The following is a 21,925-nucleotide window of genomic DNA, read 5'->3' as shown; positions in this document are numbered from 1 at the left end:
TCTGCTTTAGCCTGCGGTCAAGTGTGCAGCTGTCACGGGTCCCTGTGAAACAAGGGCTAGGACAGAAAGGTTCCTGTTGAGAGCAACAGTCTGATCTGACACCGACAACACAGATTATATAAACTGGAGGAAGGAGGGAGGAGGGAGCGGGGGACGCAGAAGACAAGCAGCAGAGAGGTGGAGGGACAGAGGAGGGAGGTGTGGAGCGGAGAAAGATGTCGGGCTGTCATCAGAACGTGAGTCACTGCTGCTGAGAGCAGAGACAGGCAGACAACAGGCGGCGGCTCAGCAGCAGTCAGTCCTTCAGGCTGCAGAGAGAGAGGAGCAGGCCGGCCGGGAAATCACACAACGCCTCAGGAGAGAGCAATGCACCACACCAGGGGCTCAAAGTGGGGGTCGTGGCCCCCTGGTGGGTCATCAGGATGTCACAGGTGTTCCGTTGTGCTGCTCCAGGTGTTCCGTTGTGCTGCTCCAGGTGGGCTGTTGCTCTGTTCTGTTCCATCACAGCTGTCACAGCTGTTTCATTGTGTCGTCACAGGTGTTACCTATCCAGGTGGGTTGTTGTTGTTCTGTTGTAGGTTTGCTGTTGTTTTGTTCTAGGCGGGTTGGTGTTCTGTTGTAGGTGAGTTTCTGTTTTGTTCCAGGTTGTTTTTTGTTGTTCTTTTCCAGGTTGGTCGTTGTTCTATTTCAGCCAGAGGCGGTGCGTAAAGCTAGCCTGGTAAACCAGCCCCGCCCACTCCTCATCCATTTGGATTTTGGAGCTGGTCTCAGTCTGGTCGGAGCCCATAGAAGGGGATTTCACTCAGTCTGAAACGGTCGAGCCAATCAGCGCTGCCGCTTTTTGTTTTCAAATTTTTTTGGCGAATTCTGGTGGCCAAACCGGAAGTGACGCTTTCGCTGCGCGTAGCGGAGATGATGGACTTTAACTTTAACCATCGTCTGAAAGCTGCAATCAGTGAAGTTACAGCCAAAATACCAAGAATTACAACAATCAAGCAAGAGCAAGAGTCTGGCCTGGAGAGGTTCTAACAGGAAAAGACGTTTCCGCGTGTCTCTGCGTGTAGAGAAGCTAGAGCTAATGAGCTAATGCTAACCCTTAGAGAAGCTAACGCATTTTGATGACATATTTGTTTTGAAGCGCTGATTGGCTGAAGTGCACTGTCAGTCAAAGGAGTAACCGACGCCCCCTGCAGGAAGTTTCAATGGGCTCCTATCCAGACTGAGCTTAACTCCAAATCCAGATGTGAATGAGGAGTGGGCGGGGCTGGTTTATGAGGCTAGCGTAAAGCACTGGAATGTTCCCTTCACCATGCACAGTTCGAGTATGAATACCAACAACGTCACTTGTGACCCCTGGGTGACCCAGGAACTACTGTAAGTTCTAGCGTTTACCCAAGGTTCAGTTCCTTTTTGCTTTTCACATTCAGTTCGTATACAGCTCGAAGCTTCTCAGTGGGATTGGTCTCTGGGATTCCTCGTGACTGAGTTAGCATTTGTCATTCCAGTGCTTTAAGCACCGCCTCTGGTGGTCAGTAGGGATGAATTAGAACCAAAGTTACAAATGTAACTACAGTTCTATGAATCCCAGATGACCACCAGAGCGCTCTGTCACTGAGAATCCTCGTGGTCACGCGAGAAGATTCCGTAGGAACTGAACCTTGGGTAGACGCCAGAACTTATAGTAGTTCCTGGGTCACCCAGGGGTCACGAGTGACGTTGTTGGTACATATACTCGAACTGCACATGGTGAAGGGAACATTCCAGTGCTTAAGCACCGCCTCTGGCGGTCAGTAGGGATTCATAGAACCGTAGTTACACTCGTAACTTTCGTTCTGTTGGGTTGTTGTTGTTTTGTTGTCGGTGGGGTGTTGTTCTGTTTCAGGTTTATACCCCCCCCCCTCCCCCCCCACATTAAAACCACACATGTTGATTACAGAACCCTGAATACATTAATGAAATTCTACTTCATTAATTTTTCTGTTGGATTGTTTTTAGATTAAACAGTATAGATGCCTGAGATTATTAATATAAAATAGATCATCAGGCCAGCGGTAGATTGCAAAGAACCATTATTTAGTTTAATAATATCAAACTTTATAATACGGCCCGTGTCTTACGGAGTAGCTTCCCTTCTCTTACAGGGTAGTTTCCTCAACTTTGAAGGTAACTGTCGGACATGTACATGTTATTTCGTGGAACCTGAGGAGTACTTACACTTGTGTCTGACAGCGTAAGTGTTGTTGTCTTACAGTGTAGTTTGACGTGTCTTAATGTGTAGTTTCCTCAACTGTGGAGGTAACTCTCATAGATGTACCACAACATTTTGCGGACTCTTAGGGGTTATAGCGCTGGTGTCTTATACTGTAGTTTGACGTGTTTTAATGCGTAGTTTCCTTAACTGTGAGGGTAACTCTCAAAAATGTATCATGACATTTTACGGACTCTATAGGGTACTTACACTCGTGTCTTACAGTGTAAGTCCTGGAGTCCTACACTGTAGTTTCCCGTGTTTTACCATGTACTTATCAAAGCAGTGTAATTCTCCTGAACATATGCTGTTACTGTACAGCCTTGATGAGCCACTTCCTCTTAAGAATCCCGATTTTTGTTCCCCCTCGTCAAACTCATCAAATACACAATCCAACAACCCCAAAACACTTTGGTGGACACGTTTTAATCCGCACATTCACTAAGCTGTGAAATATTAATGTAAAATTACCAGATTGAGTTGTTTATGCGAAGATTGCTAAGACGGAACTACTTACTAAACATGGCGTCTGGGCGTAGTGATTTCAAAAGAAAAAGTAGTTCCCAGTATTTGCTTCAGTGTCGTAACGCGACAATATTATTTGTTGGTGTTCCACAGCGTAGTGAATGTGCGGATCTCCACAGTTGAGGAAACTACACATTAAGACACGTCAAACTACACTGTAAGACAACAACACTTACGCTGTCAGACACAAGTGTAAGTACTCCTCACATTCCACGAAATAACATGTACATGTCCGACAGTTACCTTCAAAGATGAGGAAACTACACTGTAAGAGAAGGGAAGCTACTCTGTAAGACACGGGCCGTATTATAAAGTGCTACCCAAACTTTTAATCAAACTTTATTTGTGAGGAACTTTTGATGTAAAAAAAAAAAGCTCATTACAGTAATAAAAACAAAAATCAGTCTATAAAAAGTCTATACTTTTTTCCATTAGTTCATGTCAGGTATTCTGTTTCTGGATTAAATGCTTTAAGGAAGATGATGTTATTCTTGTGTCTGAACCAGGTTGCAGCTTTCAGTGCATCTCACGTTTTGAAGCAGCAGTTAAACCGTAGTTTAAAGAGAAATGTTTGTGGACATGTTGGCAGCAGCAGCGTCAGTCAGATGTGTGATACTGTGTGCAGTGAAGGGCCTCTGCTGGGCGGCTTCTCCTCCTGAGTGCCTGCAGAAAGGACCGGCTGTGAAAGCTGCAGTCAAATAGCTGTAATTATCTGCAATCAGTCGACAAGCAGGGGCCGGCTGAAAGGCTGCTCGCACAAACATGGCGGAGGCAGCGAGGCGTCGAGGGCCAGGAAGGGAACAATATCTCAGCCAATCAGAGGAGGCATGGCGGCCATGTTCACGATGAGGCTTTCAAACCGATCAAAAGACCAGAAAAGCAAAGCATCCCCGTTTCACCGGTGTCTGACCGTCTGAGAGGAGGATCAATAAATGAACGCCGTGATGTGGGAATCATTCCTGTGTGAAGGTTCAGTGCTGACCCAGAGCGGGGTTCTGGGTAATCTGGCTGAAGAGAGCAGCCTCAGCAGCTCAGGGTCTTCTCAGTGACCATGTTCACAGACGGCAGTGGTCTCTTCCAGCACTCTGCTCTGCCAGAACGAGCTGGATGTGCTTCAGGAATGGTTCCAGGAAAACCAGCAGAGTGAGGCGACGTCCAGTCCCTCCACTGGTCCAGGTCCTGGTCCAGGTCCAGGTCCAGGTCCAGGTCCAGGTCCAGGTCCTTCAGAGGACGGAGGGAAGGAGTCCTTCCTCCTGTCAGGTCCCTGGTTGTCTCCGTCTGTTCTGCTGCTCCTGCGTCCCCTCATGTCTCCAATCGTCCCTCCTCTGTGTCCACTCACCCCCCTGTGCCCCCCCCCCCCCCCCCCCCCCCCCCCCCCCCGTATGAAGACCCTCCCTCATGTGTCTGTGTCCGATCCTCACCGTTCCTCGGTGTTCTGTGGTCTAACGCTCCTCCCGGGACTCCAGCTCCTGTTTATTTGGATGCTGTCAGGAAAACAGGCAGGAAGAGGAATCAGACGGGAGAAAGTGAAAGGTTTAACAGAGTTTTCCTCTCCTCAAACAACCAGCTTCTCTAGAGTGCAGTACGCAGTAACTCTGAACCCAGTGCAGGGACCCTCAGCCTGAGGACTGTTCAGTCTCAGCTCTCAGCGGTGAAGGACAGACCTCCAGACACAAGACAGAGACACATGAATCAGGGTGGAAAGTATGAAAGACTGATAAAATGTATTTTTTCCTGGTTCTCACAGTTCATTCACCCGCTCTACTAAAAGCACAGGCTGGTGGTTTTCTAGGAAGTTTTGCCTTCATGCCTTGTTTTGTTAATTAGAGGAACTGTTGCAGTGTCCTGACAGAAAGGATGACGTTGTAAGGAGCAGAGGATTTTTCCTTCACCCTCCTCTGATCAGGGAGTCCAGTGTGTCCTGAGCTCTGCAGCTCTGACATGTTTCATCCCTCTGCTGGATGTGAAATGGGTCTTTTCCAGCACTGTGTCTGGTCTCAGAGGAGTTTTCTCCACATTCCTTTGAATCTGAAGGTTAAAATTGAAAAGTATGAATGAGACTGTGTGTGTGTGTCCAGATGGATGGATGGATGGATGATGGATGGATGGATGGATGGATGGATGAATGAATGAATGATGGATGGATGGATGGATGATGGAAGGATGGATGAATGGATGATGGATGGATGATGGATGGAGGGATGATGGATGGATGGATGGATGGATGGAGGGATGAATGGATGATGGATGGAGGGATGATGGATGGATGGATGGATGGATGGATGATGCATGGATGGATGAATGGATGGGTGATGCATGGATGGATGGATGGATGGATGGATGATGAATGGATGATGGATGGATGGATGGATGGATGATGGATGGATGGATGATGGATGGAGGGATGATGGATGGATGGATGGATGGATGATGCATGGATGGATGAATGGATGGGTGATGCATGGATGATGGATGGATGGATGGATGGATGGATGGATGGATGATGGATGGATGGATGATGGATGGAGGGATGATGGATGGATGGATGGAGGGATGAGGCATGGATGGATGGATGGATGAATGGATGATGGATGGAGGGATGATGGATGGATGGATGATGGATGGATGGATGGAGGGATGATGGATGGATAGATGGATGGATGATGCATGGATGGATGAATGGATGGGTGATGCATGGATGATGGATGGATGGATGGATGGATGATGGATGGATGGATGATGGATGGAGGGATGATGGATGGAGGGATGATGGATGGATGGATGATGGATGGATGGATGGATGGATGATAGATGATGGATGGAGGGATGATGGATGGATGGATGATGCATGGATGGATGAATGATGTATGATGGATGGATGATGAATGGATGATGGATGGATGGATGGATGATGAATGATCCGTGGATGGAAGATTGATGAAGGGATGATGGATGGGTGATGGATGGATGGATGAATTGATGAATGATGAATGAATGATGGATGGGTGATGGATTGATGGATGAATGGGTGGGTGATGGCTGGATGATGGATGGATGAATGACAGATGGAAGATGGATGGATGGACATGCAGACGAGTTGGAATCATCATTATTACTTGTAAGGTAAAGAGCAGACGTTATTCTCTCTTCATTATGATAAATCTTTAGTAAATCTGTGTTGAATCAGAGCCTCTTCCTCGTCCTCCGGGTCAGATCTGCTGTTTCACTTCCTGTTCTTTCTGTCAGTCCTGCGGTTTCAGGAGTGTGTCCTGGAGTGAGCAGACTGAACTCTGGGAGTCTGCAGACTCTGATTACTCTGATGGAAGAGGAGAGCAGGGTCCGGATGCTTCCAGACGCCGCTCCACTCTCTCAGCTGCTCTAATGAAGCCCCAGACAGCGCTGGGAGTTTAATGGCTTTTCTTGGAAAAGTAAGTGTATGATGGACCTTGAGCTTCTTCTGTGTGAAATTAAAGAGTGCATGTAGCAGGAGGAGCAGCGGCGTGAGAAGCAAAGTGCAAATTGCTTCTGTTTTTGGTGTGAACGCCGACAGTCTGATAGGAGAATTAAGAGCAACCCCCTTAATGTACGTCTGAGAGTTTCTAAACATGCACTCATCGTCTCTCCCACTCTTTCTCTGTGCAAATGAAGGTCTTATTTGTGAAATAGCCGAGGAGTTGAACACTGAAATGAGTTATTGATCACAGATCTGCATGTCCAGAGAGAGAGAGCTGATCGGCTCACAGCACACACACCGTGAAGCTCCTCTGGTTCACCACATGGAAACTCAACAGCCTCAAAGTGACGGATGTTACCAACAATATCAAGTAAAGAGCTGCGACTCCATTTTCAGAACATCCTAAACTCATTTCCTTAATGTCTCGGTTCATTGAGAGGAACGGGTGAATGGTGCGTTCACTGTCCATGGTTCTAATGGCTGTTAATAATGTGATCACTTGGCCTGAACGTGTAACATTAAGAGCCTCGAACTGTGAGCCAAGAACGTGTTGAAGCTGTAAAGGCCAGAGGAATCAGAGAGAATCTCAGGCCTCACTGACCTGCTGCGGAAGGAAAGTATTTCAAATGTAAAACTCTGTTTGGGTCTTTTTTGTCTTCTTTATTATTCACTTTGTGAGATGTGAACCATCCAGAGGTGGGAGCTTCTTCATGCTGCATCCATCCAGACGTCAGCCAGGCGGTGCTTTGCTGAGCAGTAGAGATAAATCACTGACTCAGGGGGGGCGTTGGGTTTCAGTCCTCGTCTCCCAGAGGCCTCTGCTCTGCAGGAAGCAGCAGCCTGGAGCCTCGGCGCCGCAGGACCGACGGGCCGGACAGCCTCTGCTGAACGATCACCTGGACGGCCAGAGACAGAACGCTGCTCAGCACGGGTGAAGAAGGAGAATCAAACACAAACCTGTCTTCGTTTTCCACCGTCTCTTCATAAATCCAGCTCTCTGAGCTGCTGCTGTCCTCTCCTCCTCGCTCCTCTCTTCTCCTGCACATCCCAGATGATGAAACACAGTTCAGGGTATTTGAAGGAAAGGATCAATGAGAAGAAACACATGATGAAGGTCTTTCCGTGTGTCGTTCCCTGAGCGACTCGTCTTCTCCGATGTCCCAGCATTCCTCTGGGTCTCCTCAGCCCAGATGAATCCCTCACCTCCACCCTGCGTCTCCTCCACTGAAGCGTCTGAGACGTGATGGACAGACTCTTCCACTGTTTGGACACTTCAGCACTCATGTGCCTGAGGCTACGATCAGGTCTGCAGCGGATCAAGACTGGCAGAGAATCACTGGAGATCCGCCGGAGCTCCGGGAGAACATGAAGGCTTCAGACTGAGAGGTGAGACGTGTGACTGAATCCTCATGGAGTCAACGCCGTCCCGGTTCAGACTCCACGCTGCAGCAGACCTGAGGATGTTACTAGATGAGCTCTGCTCCTTCAGAGGAGGAGTCGTTCTTTCAGGGTGACAGCTTTAACATATTCTGTTCCACTGAGCGGCTTCACGGTGTGACAGTGTGAATACAGTACATCCTCACCTCCCAGCTCCAGGGCTGTCTCTCTCTCTCTCTCCAGCAAGGCACGGCCATGTACACACCACCAAAAACAATATCATTCCAACTGGTTACAATTAGCACGTACCCAGGAGTAACTCTGCCTGCTCTTGCATGTAAATACGTTTTTTTAATGTTTCAGAAACCAGAATTCTGACCTTGACCTGGATATTTAATGCATATCATATCGAGTGTCTCAGACGCTTCAGTGGAGGAGAACGCAGGGTGGAGGTGAGGGATTCATCTGAGCTGCATATAGATGTCGTCAGTGTTTTTCAGAGCAGCCAGTCCCTCCATGGTGTTTTCTTAATGTATTGTAACAAACACACTTTAGGCTCATTAATCTTCTTTATGTCAAAACACCACAGTAGACGCGTGTGATGAGTTTCTTACCTCTGCTAGAGGCCCGTCGTATTTCATCTTCATTGTAAACTCAAACAAAACCACAGTTTTTCCAGCTGACGCTCACCTTCCCTCCGTCAGCAGCACTCAGTCCTCCCAGATGGAGACTCGCTGGAATGGCTTCTCAAGGCGCTTATTGCCTGTTTGCCTCGAGTCAGACTCAAAAACAAACATTAAAGTGATTCATGTGGAATGTTTCTTTCTGTGTTCTGGATAGCTGCAGGGTGAAGTCTGTTGATCAGACTGAAGAAACACATGTTGAGATGAAAGAATCAACATTCAGACGAGGCTCAGAGGGAAAGCTGGCCGTTCCTCTGGTCCTAAAGCCTCCACTTCCTGTCAGTGCTCCGTCGGTTCTGCATGAGCTGAAGGTTTGAGGTCCAGAACCTCCACTGGTCTGTGGATCGGCCCATGTGCAGCTTCCAGGCTGGTGAGTGCAGGTTTCCTTCCTGTCTTTAGAACTCACATGTTCCCTCCATGTTTCACTGTCATGGTTCATCTTTCATCGTCTTATTGACTCCTTCAGTTTTGGTCTCATCAGTCCAAATGCCTTGGTTCCAGAGGTTTTCAGGCTTGTTTTGGGTTTTTCTTTGTATCTGGAACAATTTTCCTGACAGTTAGCTGGAATCTGTGTCGGTCTTGCTGACTGTGATTTGGTTTCCATTAAATCCCTCGTTTTCACTTCTTAATCAGAGTTTGAACACTGCCTCTTCTTCTATTCTGCTCCTGTTTCACACAGTTCAGTCATATATTAAAACATGAAGTTTTTAAAGTCAGACTTGTGTCCTTGCTTCCTGCTCCGGAGCTAAAGCTGCCTGCTGCTCCACCATGTGATCCAGAGAGGGCAGACCAGCTCCCTGTGGCTGCAGGACGTCCAGGTTGTCCTCATTACTTCAGGACAAACCAGGTCCTGAGAGCATCTCCCTGCAGAGCCCTCCAGCATCCAAATCTAGAACCAAGACGTCCCAGAACAATGTTCACCCACTTTACAGGGCAAGATGCATCCTCAGGATGGATCCTCACTACAGATCCTCACATCCTGTGGATCTGTCCTGCTGATCCATCCTGAGGATTTGCCCACAGGACAGATCCACAGGATGGATCCTCAGGATGGATCCTCAGGATGGATCCTCAGGATGGATCCTCAGGTCAGATCTATGGGTCAGATCCACAGGTCAGATCCTCAGAGACTCCTGGAGCAGTTCAGCTGGGTTTTCACTGAGCAGCATCTCCGTCAATCAGGATCCTCACTTAGTTACTTGGAAAAATAATTCAGCCAAATCAAAAGCACTTTACAATCAGAGGTAACTGCAAGAAGCGTAGAGTGATGAAGCTGTGAGCAGCAGTGAAGCAGGATCCCTGGGATTAATAAGCTCTGACCAATCAGGGGCTGAGATCGTGCTTTTGGTCACTTAGGTCGTCAGACGAACTCATGATGAGGCCGAACCGGCCTGGAGAGGACTGGATGCCACAGACCCGCTCAGCAGGCTGTGTTCTGGACCCGGGGAAGGGGAGGGGGTCCTGAGGCAGACCCCACAGGAATACTGCTCACTCAGTGAGGATGAAGAGGGCAGAGAACGTGAGAGTCTGAGAAGACTGAAATAATGTCTCTTCTTCTGGAGCTGCTTGATCTGATCGCTGCTGATCAATGAGTCTCAGACAGTCAGGATCCTGTCATGAAGACACATCGTAAGACTGATGGACGAAGAGCTGCAGAGCTCTCAGAGACCGTGGGTTCACATACCCGCCGGGCCTTCATGGACGGGGTTTGCATGTTCTACCTGTGTGTGTGTGTTGTGGCCGTTTTCCGCTGGGTTCCAAGATCTGGTTTAAAGCCACGTAGAGGGCGGGGGTCGTGTTTGAACGCGTGCTTCCAAAAATCCAGACGAGTTGAGCTTGGTGCTTTATTCAGATCCAGAATGAACAGAAAGGCTTTGCAAAACTCAAGATGTTTCTGGTCCACTACCAGACCCACAAAAAACCTTGGTCTGAATCCAAATTCACCTTAAGGTACACTACCTTTCCCATGCTCGTTCTGTTGCACAAACTTTTTTCGACTGAGCCCACCCCGCTTCCAAACCACAACAAATAAGTTCTCAGCTTGCCCCCTGCTGGCCTGGAAGACCACAGCATCCACAGTTCATAGGAAGAGGAAAAGAACAGAAACCTGTGGATAAATCAAGCTAATTACAAAAGGCAGGACACCAGATTAACATCAACCCACTTGTCACGGGGGCGGGATGGAAGGACCCACATGCAGGCAGCCAAGCAGACTTCAAAACTCATTTATTTGCAGGAATGCAGGGGTACAGGAACACAAGATACAGGAATGAGCTGAGCAGAGCGGGGGCAGGCCAGGACACACAGACAGACCCACAAGGAGCCGACAAGACGCACCAGGAGAGCCAGACTTAAATAGGAGGAGGACACGGTGCCACACATTAGGGCAGTGAGGAGGCAGGAGAACATGAGGGCAGCTGACTTGACAAACACAAAACAGGGCCGGAGCGCCCCCACATGGCCACAGGGTGACACCACCACCTAAATGATGCAACAAACACCATGCAGTACATATTACAGTGGCTCTACAGTGTTTCCTCCCACAGGCCAACTCCAGAGAACCTTGGTTTGCTTCAGGTTTATTTTGATCAATACGAAAAACAATACTGCTGGTGATAAAAAGATAACATGAGAAAATCATCATCATCATCATCATCATAATGATAAACATATCAATAATCAATAATATTAAATGTATATTTGTTGCCTGAAAAGGAGTAAAGAGAAGCAACTGTCTTTTCCACCTTTAACTTATCTTAATCAAATATTAATTCCACCCTCTGTCCTCTCAGTGTCATCAGTTCCTCTTGAATGTCTTCCTGTTCCTCTCACTGCCTCTCCAGCTGTGATCATTGCGTCTCTGTGACCTTCTGAAAAGCTTCATGTTGGGTTTCCTGTCCTCACTGACTGACGGGGTGTTTCCTGCCGGATCTCCTCTCAGACCGAGCCTCCTGGACTCCCAGAACTTCATCACCTCTTCCTTATGTATCAGAATTTCAGCAGCTTTGAATTTAACCAGATAGCTGAATTTCAGAGCATGTGACCTTGTAAACAGGATGTTGGTATTTTCACATTAAAAGCACTGATGGGTTTCTTCAATATCTAGATAACCAGGTGAAAAACAAGATGTGTGTGTGTGTGTGTGTGTGTGTGTTTTCCTGATCTTCTGATATTTTCCAGGCCTGACCTCCTCTGCCTCCAGTCCTGCAGCGCCCTCTGCTGGTGCTTCATGCTCATTACATCCTCAGGCCAGAGGAAGAACTCCACTTCAGTCTGACACTTCCTGTTCCACCGAACTTAAAATAGTTTAAAATTCATTCCGCTGAAGCAGAAACTAATTTAGACCTAAATGTGAACCAATGTGGCTCCATGAAGCTTTCACAAAATGAAACGTGAATAATTATTTCAGTACTTTCCACAATGATTTGTCACTCGTGGTTCAAAAGGGATTCAAAGAATGGTCCGAGAATGCTGAAACGGGGAAAACAGAAAACATCTCAAGAATGTTGAGAAAATTATAGAATGGCTGAAAAAAATCTGAAAAGTTTGAATTTCTAAAGAAGAAAATCAAAAACGGTTTTGATGGAAAAAAAAATCATGCAAAACTGCTTTAAAAGCAATGAAATGATCAAAATGACTAAAATTTCAAAATTGTCTCCAAAAACAGGTTGATAAAAAGAGCGAAACTGATCAAATCAGGTACAGAAAACACGTTAAATGTAATGAGATGTTCACCATCCTGAACTGTAGTTAAAACCTTCAAAACCCGTCGTAAGATTCAGTTTTCAAAAGTGCATCAAGACTGTTAATGAAACTTCTCAAGCTGCACCAGCCTCATTTTAAAGGTTAAATGTGTTTTGTGACTCCAGACCAGCTTGAATTGGCAGAAAGTCACCAAAATGTCAGTTTTGGTCATTTAGTTTGCAGAACCCAGCTGTCCGGTTAGTGTGTTTAATTCCTCATCATATGACTGTTCCTTCTGATAAAGACATTTCACTCTCTCCTCGGACTGATATCTGACTGTTCGGTGCAGTTTGATGTATTTTAACTCTCTAGTGAGAAAAAAAGTCTGACTCACTTACCTTCATTGCTGTTTCCTTGTTGAGTGTCTGGTTTTTAATGAAAACTAAATTTCATGTTTCATATAAAGATTATATCAATCTTTTTAAAGCTCTTATAGTGAATCTTTTTCCACTAAATCTGGATGATTCAGTTCCATTTTCAGAGGTTCATCCCTGAAAAAATACAGTCAATAATATTTTCAGCTTAGTACCTGTTTAGGTATCAATACTTCTCACTGAACTCCCAGCTTTGACCCTTTTCAGACAGCAGAGACACCATTTATTACAAAATAACCATGAAACACACTTCTAAGGAGAAAATGAGAAAATCCTCATCCCTCCAGTAGAAATAATGCGACCTGGTTCGTTCCTGCTGCAGCAGGAAGCAGAGAAGAGCCTGAGAAACAAGTCATCCTGGACGGAGATGAAGGGTTCTCTGCTCATATCAGAGCCTCTGGGATTCTGGGATGTGTTGAACTCAGCTCAACAATGTAGCAACAGGTTCAGAAAATCTAGAGCAAGTGACGCCGACAGAGCGTCCTGAATGTAAAAACACAGCTACTGATCACATGATGATGGTCTGATTGGCTCCATGTCTCCAGTCTGGAGGAGGAAACCTGAAAGAGGCAGAGTGACGGACTGACTGAAGCTGTCTGCTTCCGTCGACCAGGTGAGGCACAGACATCACGGAGACGCCTCATTCACCTGCTGCAGGTTGGAACTGACATGCCAATGTGGCGGCCATCTTGGAGAGGGGGTCCTCCGTCTCACAGCACGTTGAGGAAGGACATGTTTCACCAGAAAAGTGGTGAGAAATCAAAAAGTTTTCAAGTTATTGTCTAGTTTTGTTTTTGGGGTTTTTTTTTTAATAAATGTCAGACATGGAGGAGACACAAATAGAACAGAATGGACTGATTGAGGCTGATTGAGGTTTTCATTGAGAGAATGGACTCTGTGCTCCAGGAGTGTCATCAGCAGAGCAGTTTCTGGTCTACTTCCTGCTCCATTCATTACCGTGGCGATATGAACACATGAACGCTGTCACTATGAAACATAAAATCAGGGAAGCTTTTAAGCTTCAGAAAACAGCGTCTGGTTCTGCTGTTCCTCTTCCTGCCGTTTCAAGTGGTTTTAACAGCAGACGGAGCTTCCAGTGCTCCAGAGGACACAGCGGCTGGAACCAGGACGGGCTGTCAGGAGCCAGTTTCAGCCAGTTTCACCCTGTTTCACAGCCTTTTTCAACCCATTTCAGCCTGTTTCAGTCAGTTTCAACCCGTTTCAGGCTGTTTCAATGTGTTTGTTTCAGCCTGTTTGAGTCCATTTCAGTCTGTTTCAGTGTTTCATCCTCTTACAGCCTGTTTCAGTCAGTTTTAGTGTGTTTCAAAGCCTGTTTCAGCCTATTTCAGTCAGTTTCACCCTGTTTCAGAGTCTTTTTCAATCTGTTTCATCCTGTTTCATCCTGTTCCAGTTTGTTCCAGTCTTCCCGCTCCCGTCAGTCGACGCCTCTCTCTGACACTCGATACCTTTTTGTTTTTTCTCCGTGGACCAGCTGTGCCGGGCCGTCACACACTCCAGTGTGTGTCCCGCTGCCGTCTGGACGGGAACAGACGTCTCCGCCGCCCGGGGGACGCTGGACCAGGAGGCAGGTAGGAGCTTCTTCCAGCAGGGGTCAGAGGTCGGAGGGTGCTCAGCCTCTATTTATGAGCAGATTGTCCTGTTCTTCGTCTCAGTGGAGCTCCGTCTATTTATAGCAGCTCAGTGTCCATCAGAACAGTCAGCTCAGACTCAAAGGCCTCGCTGCGCTGGCCAGTGTCAAGGTCACGGTTAGCATGAAGGTCATGGTCAGTGTGAAGGTCACCAGCAGTCAGGGTTTGATTGAACAGCTGGAAGGTGGCAGAGCAGAACGTGTGAGTGGTGTGTGAATGTGACTGATGTTTGAATGTGAGTGGCGTGGGAATGTGAGTGTGTTTGGATGTGAGTGTGAGTGTGTGTGATGTGTGAATGTGAGTGTGTGTGAGTGTGATTCTGCTCAGAGCTGCTTCTGCTCCTTCAGGGAGGAAATGGAGGAAAGTTACGAGACGCTGGAGGTGGAGCTGAGTCCACCAGCTGATCCTGCTCCCCAGAGAGCTGTGAGACAGACCCGGAGGCCAGGTGGACACACACACACACACACACACACACACACACACACACACACACACACACACACACATACGTGTCCGTCCACTGTATATAGGAAAGCAGTGTCCTCTGGCTCCAGCTCTATAAATACCTGCCAGCTGGTGAAACAGGATCCTGAACCTGCTGCCCCCTGCAGGGAGAGACGAGACGCCACTTCTCTTCCAAACTCCCTGGAGAAACACACCTGACAGACCAAGACCTGCTCCTGCCTCTGGTCCATACTCCTCCTCACGCCCTGACCAGTGCAGCTCTAATTACATACCACCATGGTTGAGACCTTCAGGGGTTCAGGACCCTCAGGCGTCGAGGACTTTGCAGTGTTCAGGTTGTTAAAATTAGATCTGAACATGTCAGAATGTTAGAAAGAGTCTGCTGTGTTGTTTAGACCAGTGCTTCTCACATGGAGGCATTCATACCTCTGATGGTATTTAAAGGTAAATCAGGGGGTGTGTGACATTTTAAAAGAATGTTTTAAAACTACCAGGAATTCAGAAATCCTTATCAAGATATATTGATTGAATAATACTTCAATTAACACATGAATGTAAGTTTATAAGCTGACTTCCATATGAAGTCAGATCTTCCGTTTCCTGACCAGAAGCTCAACGTGGGTCTGAAGGTCTGGTGCTGCTGAGAGTTTATCCATGTTTTCATTGTTCTTCATTCACTGGAAGTAAAACATTAAAATTTGAATAAGAATAAAATGGTAAAGTACATTTATTCTTATTCATTTCAGTCCTGTGAGGTTTAATGAAGGTAAAAACATCGAGTGAACAAAGCTTGAGACTGAAGAGCTGAACTTCCTGGATGTGAGAAAACTGAAATGTTTTGTCAGAAACAGATGAAGAATAAATTATTGAAGTTATTCAAGCTTTTCAACCCGTCAGTGAATCAAACGTCTCTGTTTCAGAAATGATGAGCAGCAGGAGGAGCCGAGAGGTGAGTCTGAACCTGCTGAGGTTCCACTGCTCTATCAGAGCGTTCCTCTGTTAAACTGTTGCTCCATCAGAACGTTCCTGTTGTGTTTTCCTCTCAGGATGTTCCTCTGTTGTGTTTTCCTCTCAGGACGTTCCTCTGTTGTGTTTTCCTCTCAGGACGTTCCTCTGTTGTGTTTTCCTCTCAGGACGTTCCTCTGTTGTGTTTTCCTCTCAGAACGTTCCTCTGTTGTGTTTTCCTCTCAGGACGTTCCTCTGTTGTGTTTTCCTCTCAGGACGTTCCTCTGTTGTTTTGTCCTCTCAGGACGTTCCTCTGTTGTGTTTTCCTCTCAGGACGTTCCTCCACTTCATCAGCAGCTGAGAGCAGAACCGAAGGCTCCACCCAGAGAACCCAGTGAGTGAGACACTTCAGGTTCTGGAGCAGCTGAAGGAGCAGAATGATTCTGATACACATGAAGGGAGGCAGAACCTTCAGTCAGGGTCACTGAGAGGTCATGAGGTCAAACATGAAAACAGTCGGTGGGGGTCAATCTCTGGTCCTGGGCCTGTGCAGTACAGCCGGGGGGGGGGGGGGCGGGGATCAGGAGCTGCTCAAACAGGAACCTTGCAGGGCGGAGCTCCAGGATCTGAGTGTGACCTCTCTGGCCATGACCTCCCATGACCCCTCAGGAACTAACATGACCTCCCATACACCCCCTTGACCATAACGACCCCCACACGGGGTCACTGCTGAGTCATGGTGACCCCCCGGTGACCCCTGTCATGCCCCCCCCAGCCTCTCTGCAGGAGCCCCCTCCCGTCCACAGCCTGAGCCAGGAGGAGCGGCCCTGGGAGAACGTGACCCTGAACCGCTGCCTCCTGGTGGCCATCTCCATCCTGGTCCTGACCTCCGGGTTCCAGCGGCTGAACGGTGAGTCCCTCCAAGGTCAGAGGTCAGAGGTCAGAGGAGCAGCCCAGACTGACCCGGTGTCTTCAACAGAGACGCTGCGAGGACAGAGGACGGCGGAGGACGAAGACGAGGAGGCGGGGCTGACCGTGAGGCGTTCAGGGTCCGTACGACACAGAGGACACACCCTGGAGGTACGCCGGGGGGGGGGGGGGGTCTAGAGGGTCCAGGACTCAAACCGTCCTCTGCTCCCCTCCTGCAGCCAGAGTCCTCTCTGTGGGACGTCATGCTCTGGTGGCTGCCGGACCTCGATGATGAAGATGACGATGAGGAGGAGGAGGATGAAGGTGAGGAAGGCAGAGAGGTCAGGAGGAGGAGGGCGGGGCCGAGCCGAGAACCCGGAGCCACCAGCAGGTTGAGGAACAAACCGCTGGCCGACAGGAGGCTGATGAAACCCAGAGACGCTGCGCTGAGGGGCCGCAGAGCCAGGAAGGAGGCGGAGCCTGAGGAGGAGGAGGAGGAGCCTGAGGAGGAAGAGCAGGAGCCTGAGGAAGAGGAGCAGCCTGAGGAGGAGGCAGAAGAGACGGCGCCCAGGAAGAGCAAGAAGAACCAGAGACAGAGAAAGACTCAGAGAGGATGAGTTCAGATGTTTCTGCTTCCTGACGGGAATCGGACCGGGGCTGCAGTGGAGCAGTGGTTTGCTCTCCAGCCTCACAGCAGCAGGTCCTCCTGGACCGGGTTCTCATGTTCTCCCTGTGGATGAGGACGTCTTGAGGGAGGAGTGGTCTGTTCTGACATGTTTGATTCAAACAGCTCCCTGAATTCAGCAGAATAAAGCCTGTGGTGACGCTGGGTGCTGGCTGGGTGTGATTCTCACTTCCACCAGCAGGTGGAGCTGCAGACACGCTAAAGCAGATAGAGCAGAGTTTTTTTTCTTCACTGTTTAATTACAAAAGACAAGGTTAAAGGTCAAGTTCTGGATCCAGGAAGTAAAAAAGAGGTGAAGGTGAGTTCAGTTGCTGGGCATGGCCAGCCCCTCTGGAGGGGGGGGCCTCATGGGCATGGGGGGCAGGGCCATCTGGTGGGGCATCTGGGGGGCTCCGGGGGCCCCCGGGGGCAGGGGGGGCATTCCGCCGGGCGGGGGAGGGGGCAGGCCGTCGCTGGGGGGGCGGGGGCCCACTCCAGCGATGAGAGGGGGGGGGCGCTTGATCCCGACAGGGGGGGGCGGGCCACCGGGCGGGGGCAGGGCCTTCTCCATCTTGAAGTGGAACTGCAGGAAGAACTGAGGAGAGAGAGGAGGGAGGGGGGGTGAAGCAGAGAACAGCCGAGTCACTACCCCCCCCCCCACCCCCCCCTCTCCCCTCCCCTCCACCCACCTGCTTGGTCTCTCGGTTCCAGTGGGTCCAGAAGCGGTTCTCCGCCTTGTCGATCTCTCTGCTGGGAACCTGAAACCACAGCATAGTGAGAACAGCAGACGCCTCCTGGGGGGTGGTGGGGTCACCTCTCCGCCGCTCTTACCTTGAAGGCGATGGTCTCGTAGGGCTCGGCCGCCATCAGCAGGTACTGCCAGCGGCGGTCCGGCGGCTCGATGCGCTGCTCGTAGGCCGACATGAAGCGGTGCCGCGGTCCGATTCCCTCCGCCACCTCGGGGTAGTCGATCTGGGGGGCAGAGGAGGGGGGGCAGATGAGCCTCAGGAGAAGTGCATCATGGGATCGGAGAATAAAACTTCCAGACTGTAGAACTGAAGGGTTCTTCAGTACAGTGAGAACAGTGCTCTTTCTCTTGGCTCGTCTCTTTTCTGCTGTCATATTTAAAACGGTGTCTTTCAGTCTGCAAACCACAACAAACACTGTTACCATGGAGACCACACAAGCCTCACCACGTGTGTGTGTGTGTGTGTGTGTGTGTGTGTGTGTGTGTGTGTGTGTGTAGTAGTTAAAGAGACTGTGTGTGACTGACTGTTGCTCCCCAGTAACCTCTGACCCCCGAGAACGGCCTGAGAACAGCAATCTGTTCTGTTGTTGTGTTGATAAAGTGACACTTAGGAACTTTTCAACCTTAATAAAACATTTTAATATCTTTTGTGACGATGCATCGACTTACAGCAGCTGAATGACCCTCTGTCAGCCTGAGGGCGTCAGTGTTGCTTCACTTGGACTGAGCAGCTGTGAGGAGGGTGGGAGGAACCCTGCTCACTGAAACACTCCACATGTGCAGACTGCTTTACGGCATGCGTCACTTCCACTAAATGAAGGCGAGTTCAGTCCGACAGCACGCCACCGGGAGCAGCATTTTACCACGCCACGCGCTAGGCCTCATGGGAACTGTAGTATTCCTTTGGGCAAAAAAACCACTTTTGTCCACTGGAGCCGCCAAAATCAACGAAAACTGAAAGTTCCTTAGTGTCGCTTTAAGCTGCTGATGAGACACACCTGAACGCTCTCTCAGGTATTTACATTATTTTCTCTCTCTCTTTCACTTATAGCTGAATTAAAGCAACACTCTTGCAGAGCCTGACTCGTTTTCATAAAGTATTCCTGGATCATTAACCATCTAAAGCCGCCTCACATGAAGAGAACCAGGCTGGTTTGGTCCTGATTCCGCCTCGTCTCGACCTCGCGTGGACAATGGCTGATTGTCTTTGCTCTGAAACGCTCCTCCTATCAGAGTATCTTCATGTCTGTGGTGTGTTAAGATAGATTTTGTTCCGACAATCGGCTCCAAAACGGGCCGGGCCGACGATTGTGCATATTTCCAACAGAAAATCTTCATGTGTGGTGGAAACGAGCGCTCCGGTGGCCAAAACACATTCAACACGAGAAATGTTTTAATCCTACTGACTGTGTTTGGTGTGTGTGTGTGTGTGTGTGAGTGTGTGTGTGTGTGTGTCTGACCTGGAAGAGTAGAGACTGCTGTCCGGTCTCCGGGTCCCTCTGCTTGGTCACTGCACACACACCAAGCAGCCAATCAGACGCCAGAGCTTCCCTCAGGTGTGTGAGAGAGCTGAACACACACACCGGCCGTACCTTTGTATCCCGGCCGGCCGATTTTCACAAACTTCTTGACCTCCACTTTGACCTTGGCTGGAGCGGGCTGGGCCGGGGCTTCTTTAGCCTCTTTGGCTGCTCGACGAGCTCTGAAACACACACACACTGTAACACACACTCTGAAACACACACACACACACACACACACACACACACACACACACACACACACACACACACACACACACACACACACACACACACACACACACTCCAGCAGCAGGACTCACAGGTTGGTCTGGTGCTTCTTGCCCTGGGTGTGAGCGAGGTAGCTCCCCTTAACAGTAAGAGAGAGAAGCAGGTGAGTGAAGGCAGGTCAGCTGACACAGGCTCCGCCCCCTGACCCCTGACCCCCTCACCTCGTTGTTGTGCAGCGTCAGACACAGCTTGCACTCGTAGGAGCCCAGGTGGTTCTTCATGAAGTAGGGGTCTTTGTTGATGTCGATGGTCTCCAGGGCCAGCTGGCGCAGGCGCTCCCTCCGGTCGCGGTTGCTCTCGGAGGCGGACGCCACGCCGCCGCTCCCCGTCTTCCCCCCGGCTCGGTGCTGGAAGTCCATCTTACTGCGGGACAGGGCGGATCAGGACAGGCTGGACAATCTGGACAGGCTGGACGACCTGCCAACTGTGAGAGACACGAGACGAAGACGTAAAACATTGTTTCTCTTTGAAGAGGACAAAATGATCAACAGTTTGGAAACACCTGATCAGACTTCAGAGACGATCAATAAGAGTTAAAGACAGCAGGTCTGGACTGATGCTGCTGAGTTTAGATGATTCAGCACAAAACAGCTTTAAACACAACATTCACGCTGGAATTCTTCTCTCACTTTCAATTTAACTCAAACTTTCCGTCTCATTATTGTGACTAACAGCAGTTCTTACGGTTGTCCTCACTGTGAAGCTGAATCCTCTGATCTGATCACAGGTTCATGTTTATCTCGCTGCAGTGTAACTGCTCATTTAACGTTTTATATTCACTCATCTGTTGACTTTAACCAGATTTTAAACAAAGAAACCAGAAACGAAGCTTTGAAACAGTAAACTAAGGATAAAACATCTGTCCAGAGGTGACTGATGTGTTCACGTGTGGCTGAAAAACAGGAAACTTCAGACTCTCCCTGGAGCGTTAGCATGTAGCTTTAGCATGTTAGCAGCTAAGCTAACCATGTTAGCAGCTGATAATAAACGATCTTGAATCAATCTTCAGAGAGGATGAAAACTCCCGTCCAGCGGTGGTTACCGTGAGGCTTCAGAACGGAAAGTTAAAGTTAGAGAGAATCTCTCTGAGGGGAATGTAGCTCCAGCATGGTGGACTGATGACGATGCTAACAGCTAAGCTAACTGTGGGGAACGAATGAGAAGAAACGGTCGATAAAAGTCATTTTTAACGGAGACGTCAGAGTCATCAGAACAGACCGCCGACAGGTAACCGAAGAAACTACCGATACACAGATTTAATATGTTGATGAAGACAAAAGTTTGAAAAAAGGAAAACCTTACCGACACAACGGGACTTGAGAACTCTCCGCGCATGCGCACTATCCCGGAAGTTAACAATATCTTCCGGATGAACTGTGGGTTTTTTTAATTGATTAAAAATGTAATTTTTGTACAATTTTGTCTCTTTCGGGGTAAAGACAACCGTCTTAAAAGGCAGGATAAAATACGAAAAGATATAAAAGGAAGAAGGCAGAATCAATAAATAGATTTATAAGCACTAATATTTGTTTTATTCAGTTCTAAACCGTAACTGAAGTCTACCTGAAGTGTCAAAAACTGCTCAGGATTTTTCTTCTTAGTTTTAATAGTAGAGAACAGAGAGCAGATGGTTAATCTGATAATAAGTTAGTGTTGGATTTGAAGAGATTTCATAAAGAGGGGGCGTGGCTACTTGACTGACAGTCTTCTCCTGGATGACTGACTGGTCCTTTCAGAACGTCGCTTTTATCCACATTTAGATGAAGTTCTACTCTAACTGTTATTTCCCGCAGTTACCCGGTTTGTGTGTTGGTTGTTTTGTTTTGGAGGATGGGGGGGTTTGCCGGCCCCTCGCTCCCTCAGGGTGTTGTGACAGCAGGACAGTCGAGCCTGGTGTTTCAGATCAGCTGGTTCCCAGGCTGACTGGTGACCGACTTGCTGCTCGAACCAGCAGAAGTTAAAATAAGACTCACTCAGGTCTGGCATTGTGACATTTCTTCATAAATGCAGTTGATCGGCGCTCAACAGGACAGAAAGGGCTTCTGTCTGGTTTTAACCTTCACGGCAGCTCCAGAGAGTCAGTCACCAGTTAACAGTGAAACTATTTAATCAGAAACATCGGTGCTTTCCGCTGCTCACGCGCCACCAGGGCTTCAGAGCCACACCCACTCCATAAACCCAACATGGCGGCCGCCGAACTGCCTTCATTTTCTGGATTTTTTTTATTATTATTATTTTACAACAAATAAAACCGTTTTTAGTTTCTAAACATTTTGACAACTAATCTGGAAAGAGAGCAGAGGAAGATTTAAAGAAACATCACATGATC

General features: G+C 48.5%; 2 protein-coding genes across 3 annotated transcripts; one reads left to right on the top strand and one right to left on the bottom strand.

The window, feature by feature from the left end:
* Positions 1 to 13,900: 13,900 nt before the first annotated feature.
* LOC115404959 (uncharacterized) lies at positions 13,901 to 16,980 on the top strand. Its single transcript, XM_030114322.1, has 9 exons — positions 13,901 to 13,994; positions 14,402 to 14,499; positions 14,666 to 14,854; positions 15,440 to 15,468; positions 15,798 to 15,858; positions 16,240 to 16,374; positions 16,444 to 16,544; positions 16,613 to 16,697; positions 16,792 to 16,980. Exons 2-9 carry the CDS (start codon positions 14,409 to 14,411, stop codon positions 16,797 to 16,799), a joined length of 699 nt encoding a protein of 232 aa, XP_029970182.1. The 5' UTR covers positions 13,901 to 13,994; positions 14,402 to 14,408; the 3' UTR covers positions 16,800 to 16,980.
* A 305-nt stretch (positions 16,981 to 17,285) lies between these two features.
* On the bottom strand, positions 17,286 to 21,662 carry sf3a2 (splicing factor 3a, subunit 2). 2 transcript variants are annotated; one of them, XM_030114320.1, is made up of 8 exons: positions 21,570 to 21,662; positions 19,758 to 20,020; positions 19,629 to 19,675; positions 19,378 to 19,487; positions 19,246 to 19,295; positions 17,869 to 18,009; positions 17,727 to 17,795; positions 17,286 to 17,632 (listed from the first exon to the last, which is right to left on the bottom strand). In XM_030114320.1, exons 2-8 carry the CDS (start codon positions 19,953 to 19,955, stop codon positions 17,363 to 17,365), a joined length of 885 nt encoding a protein of 294 aa, XP_029970180.1. In that variant the 5' UTR covers positions 19,956 to 20,020; positions 21,570 to 21,662; the 3' UTR covers positions 17,286 to 17,362. The 2 variants fall into 2 exon arrangements, with proteins under 2 accessions (XP_029970180.1, XP_029970179.1); XM_030114319.1 differs by lacking the exon at positions 21,570 to 21,662 and adding an exon at positions 20,899 to 20,948.
* Positions 21,663 to 21,925: the final 263 nt, after the last annotated feature.

This window comes from Salarias fasciatus, chromosome 18 (assembly GCF_902148845.1).
Source record: "Salarias fasciatus chromosome 18, fSalaFa1.1, whole genome shotgun sequence".
NCBI lineage: Eukaryota > Metazoa > Chordata > Actinopteri > Blenniiformes > Blenniidae > Salarias > Salarias fasciatus.
This window is presented reverse-complemented; position numbering and strand designations above follow the sequence as displayed.

Excerpts from the sequence above, each read along its gene's own strand:
- sf3a2 (XM_030114320.1), bottom strand. The coding sequence starts at position 19,955 with ATGGACTTCCAGCACCGAGCCGGGGGGAAGACGGGGAGCGGCGGCGTG. Across the intron at positions 19,488-19,628 it reads AAGAAGCACCAGACCAACCT|AGCTCGTCGAGCAGCCAAAG; the intron begins GTGAGTCCTGCT and ends TGTGTGTTTCAG. Across the intron at positions 18,010-19,245 it reads AGCAGTCTCTACTCTTCCAG|ATCGACTACCCCGAGGTGGC; the intron begins GTCAGACACACA and ends TCTGCCCCCCAG.
- LOC115404959 (XM_030114322.1), top strand. The coding sequence starts at position 14,409 with ATGGAGGAAAGTTACGAGACGCTGGAGGTGGAGCTGAGTCCACCAGCT. Across the intron at positions 14,855-15,439 it reads GAGGACTTTGCAGTGTTCAG|AAATGATGAGCAGCAGGAGG; the intron begins GTTGTTAAAATT and ends TCTCTGTTTCAG. Across the intron at positions 15,859-16,239 it reads GGCTCCACCCAGAGAACCCA|CCTCTCTGCAGGAGCCCCCT; the intron begins GTGAGTGAGACA and ends TGCCCCCCCCAG.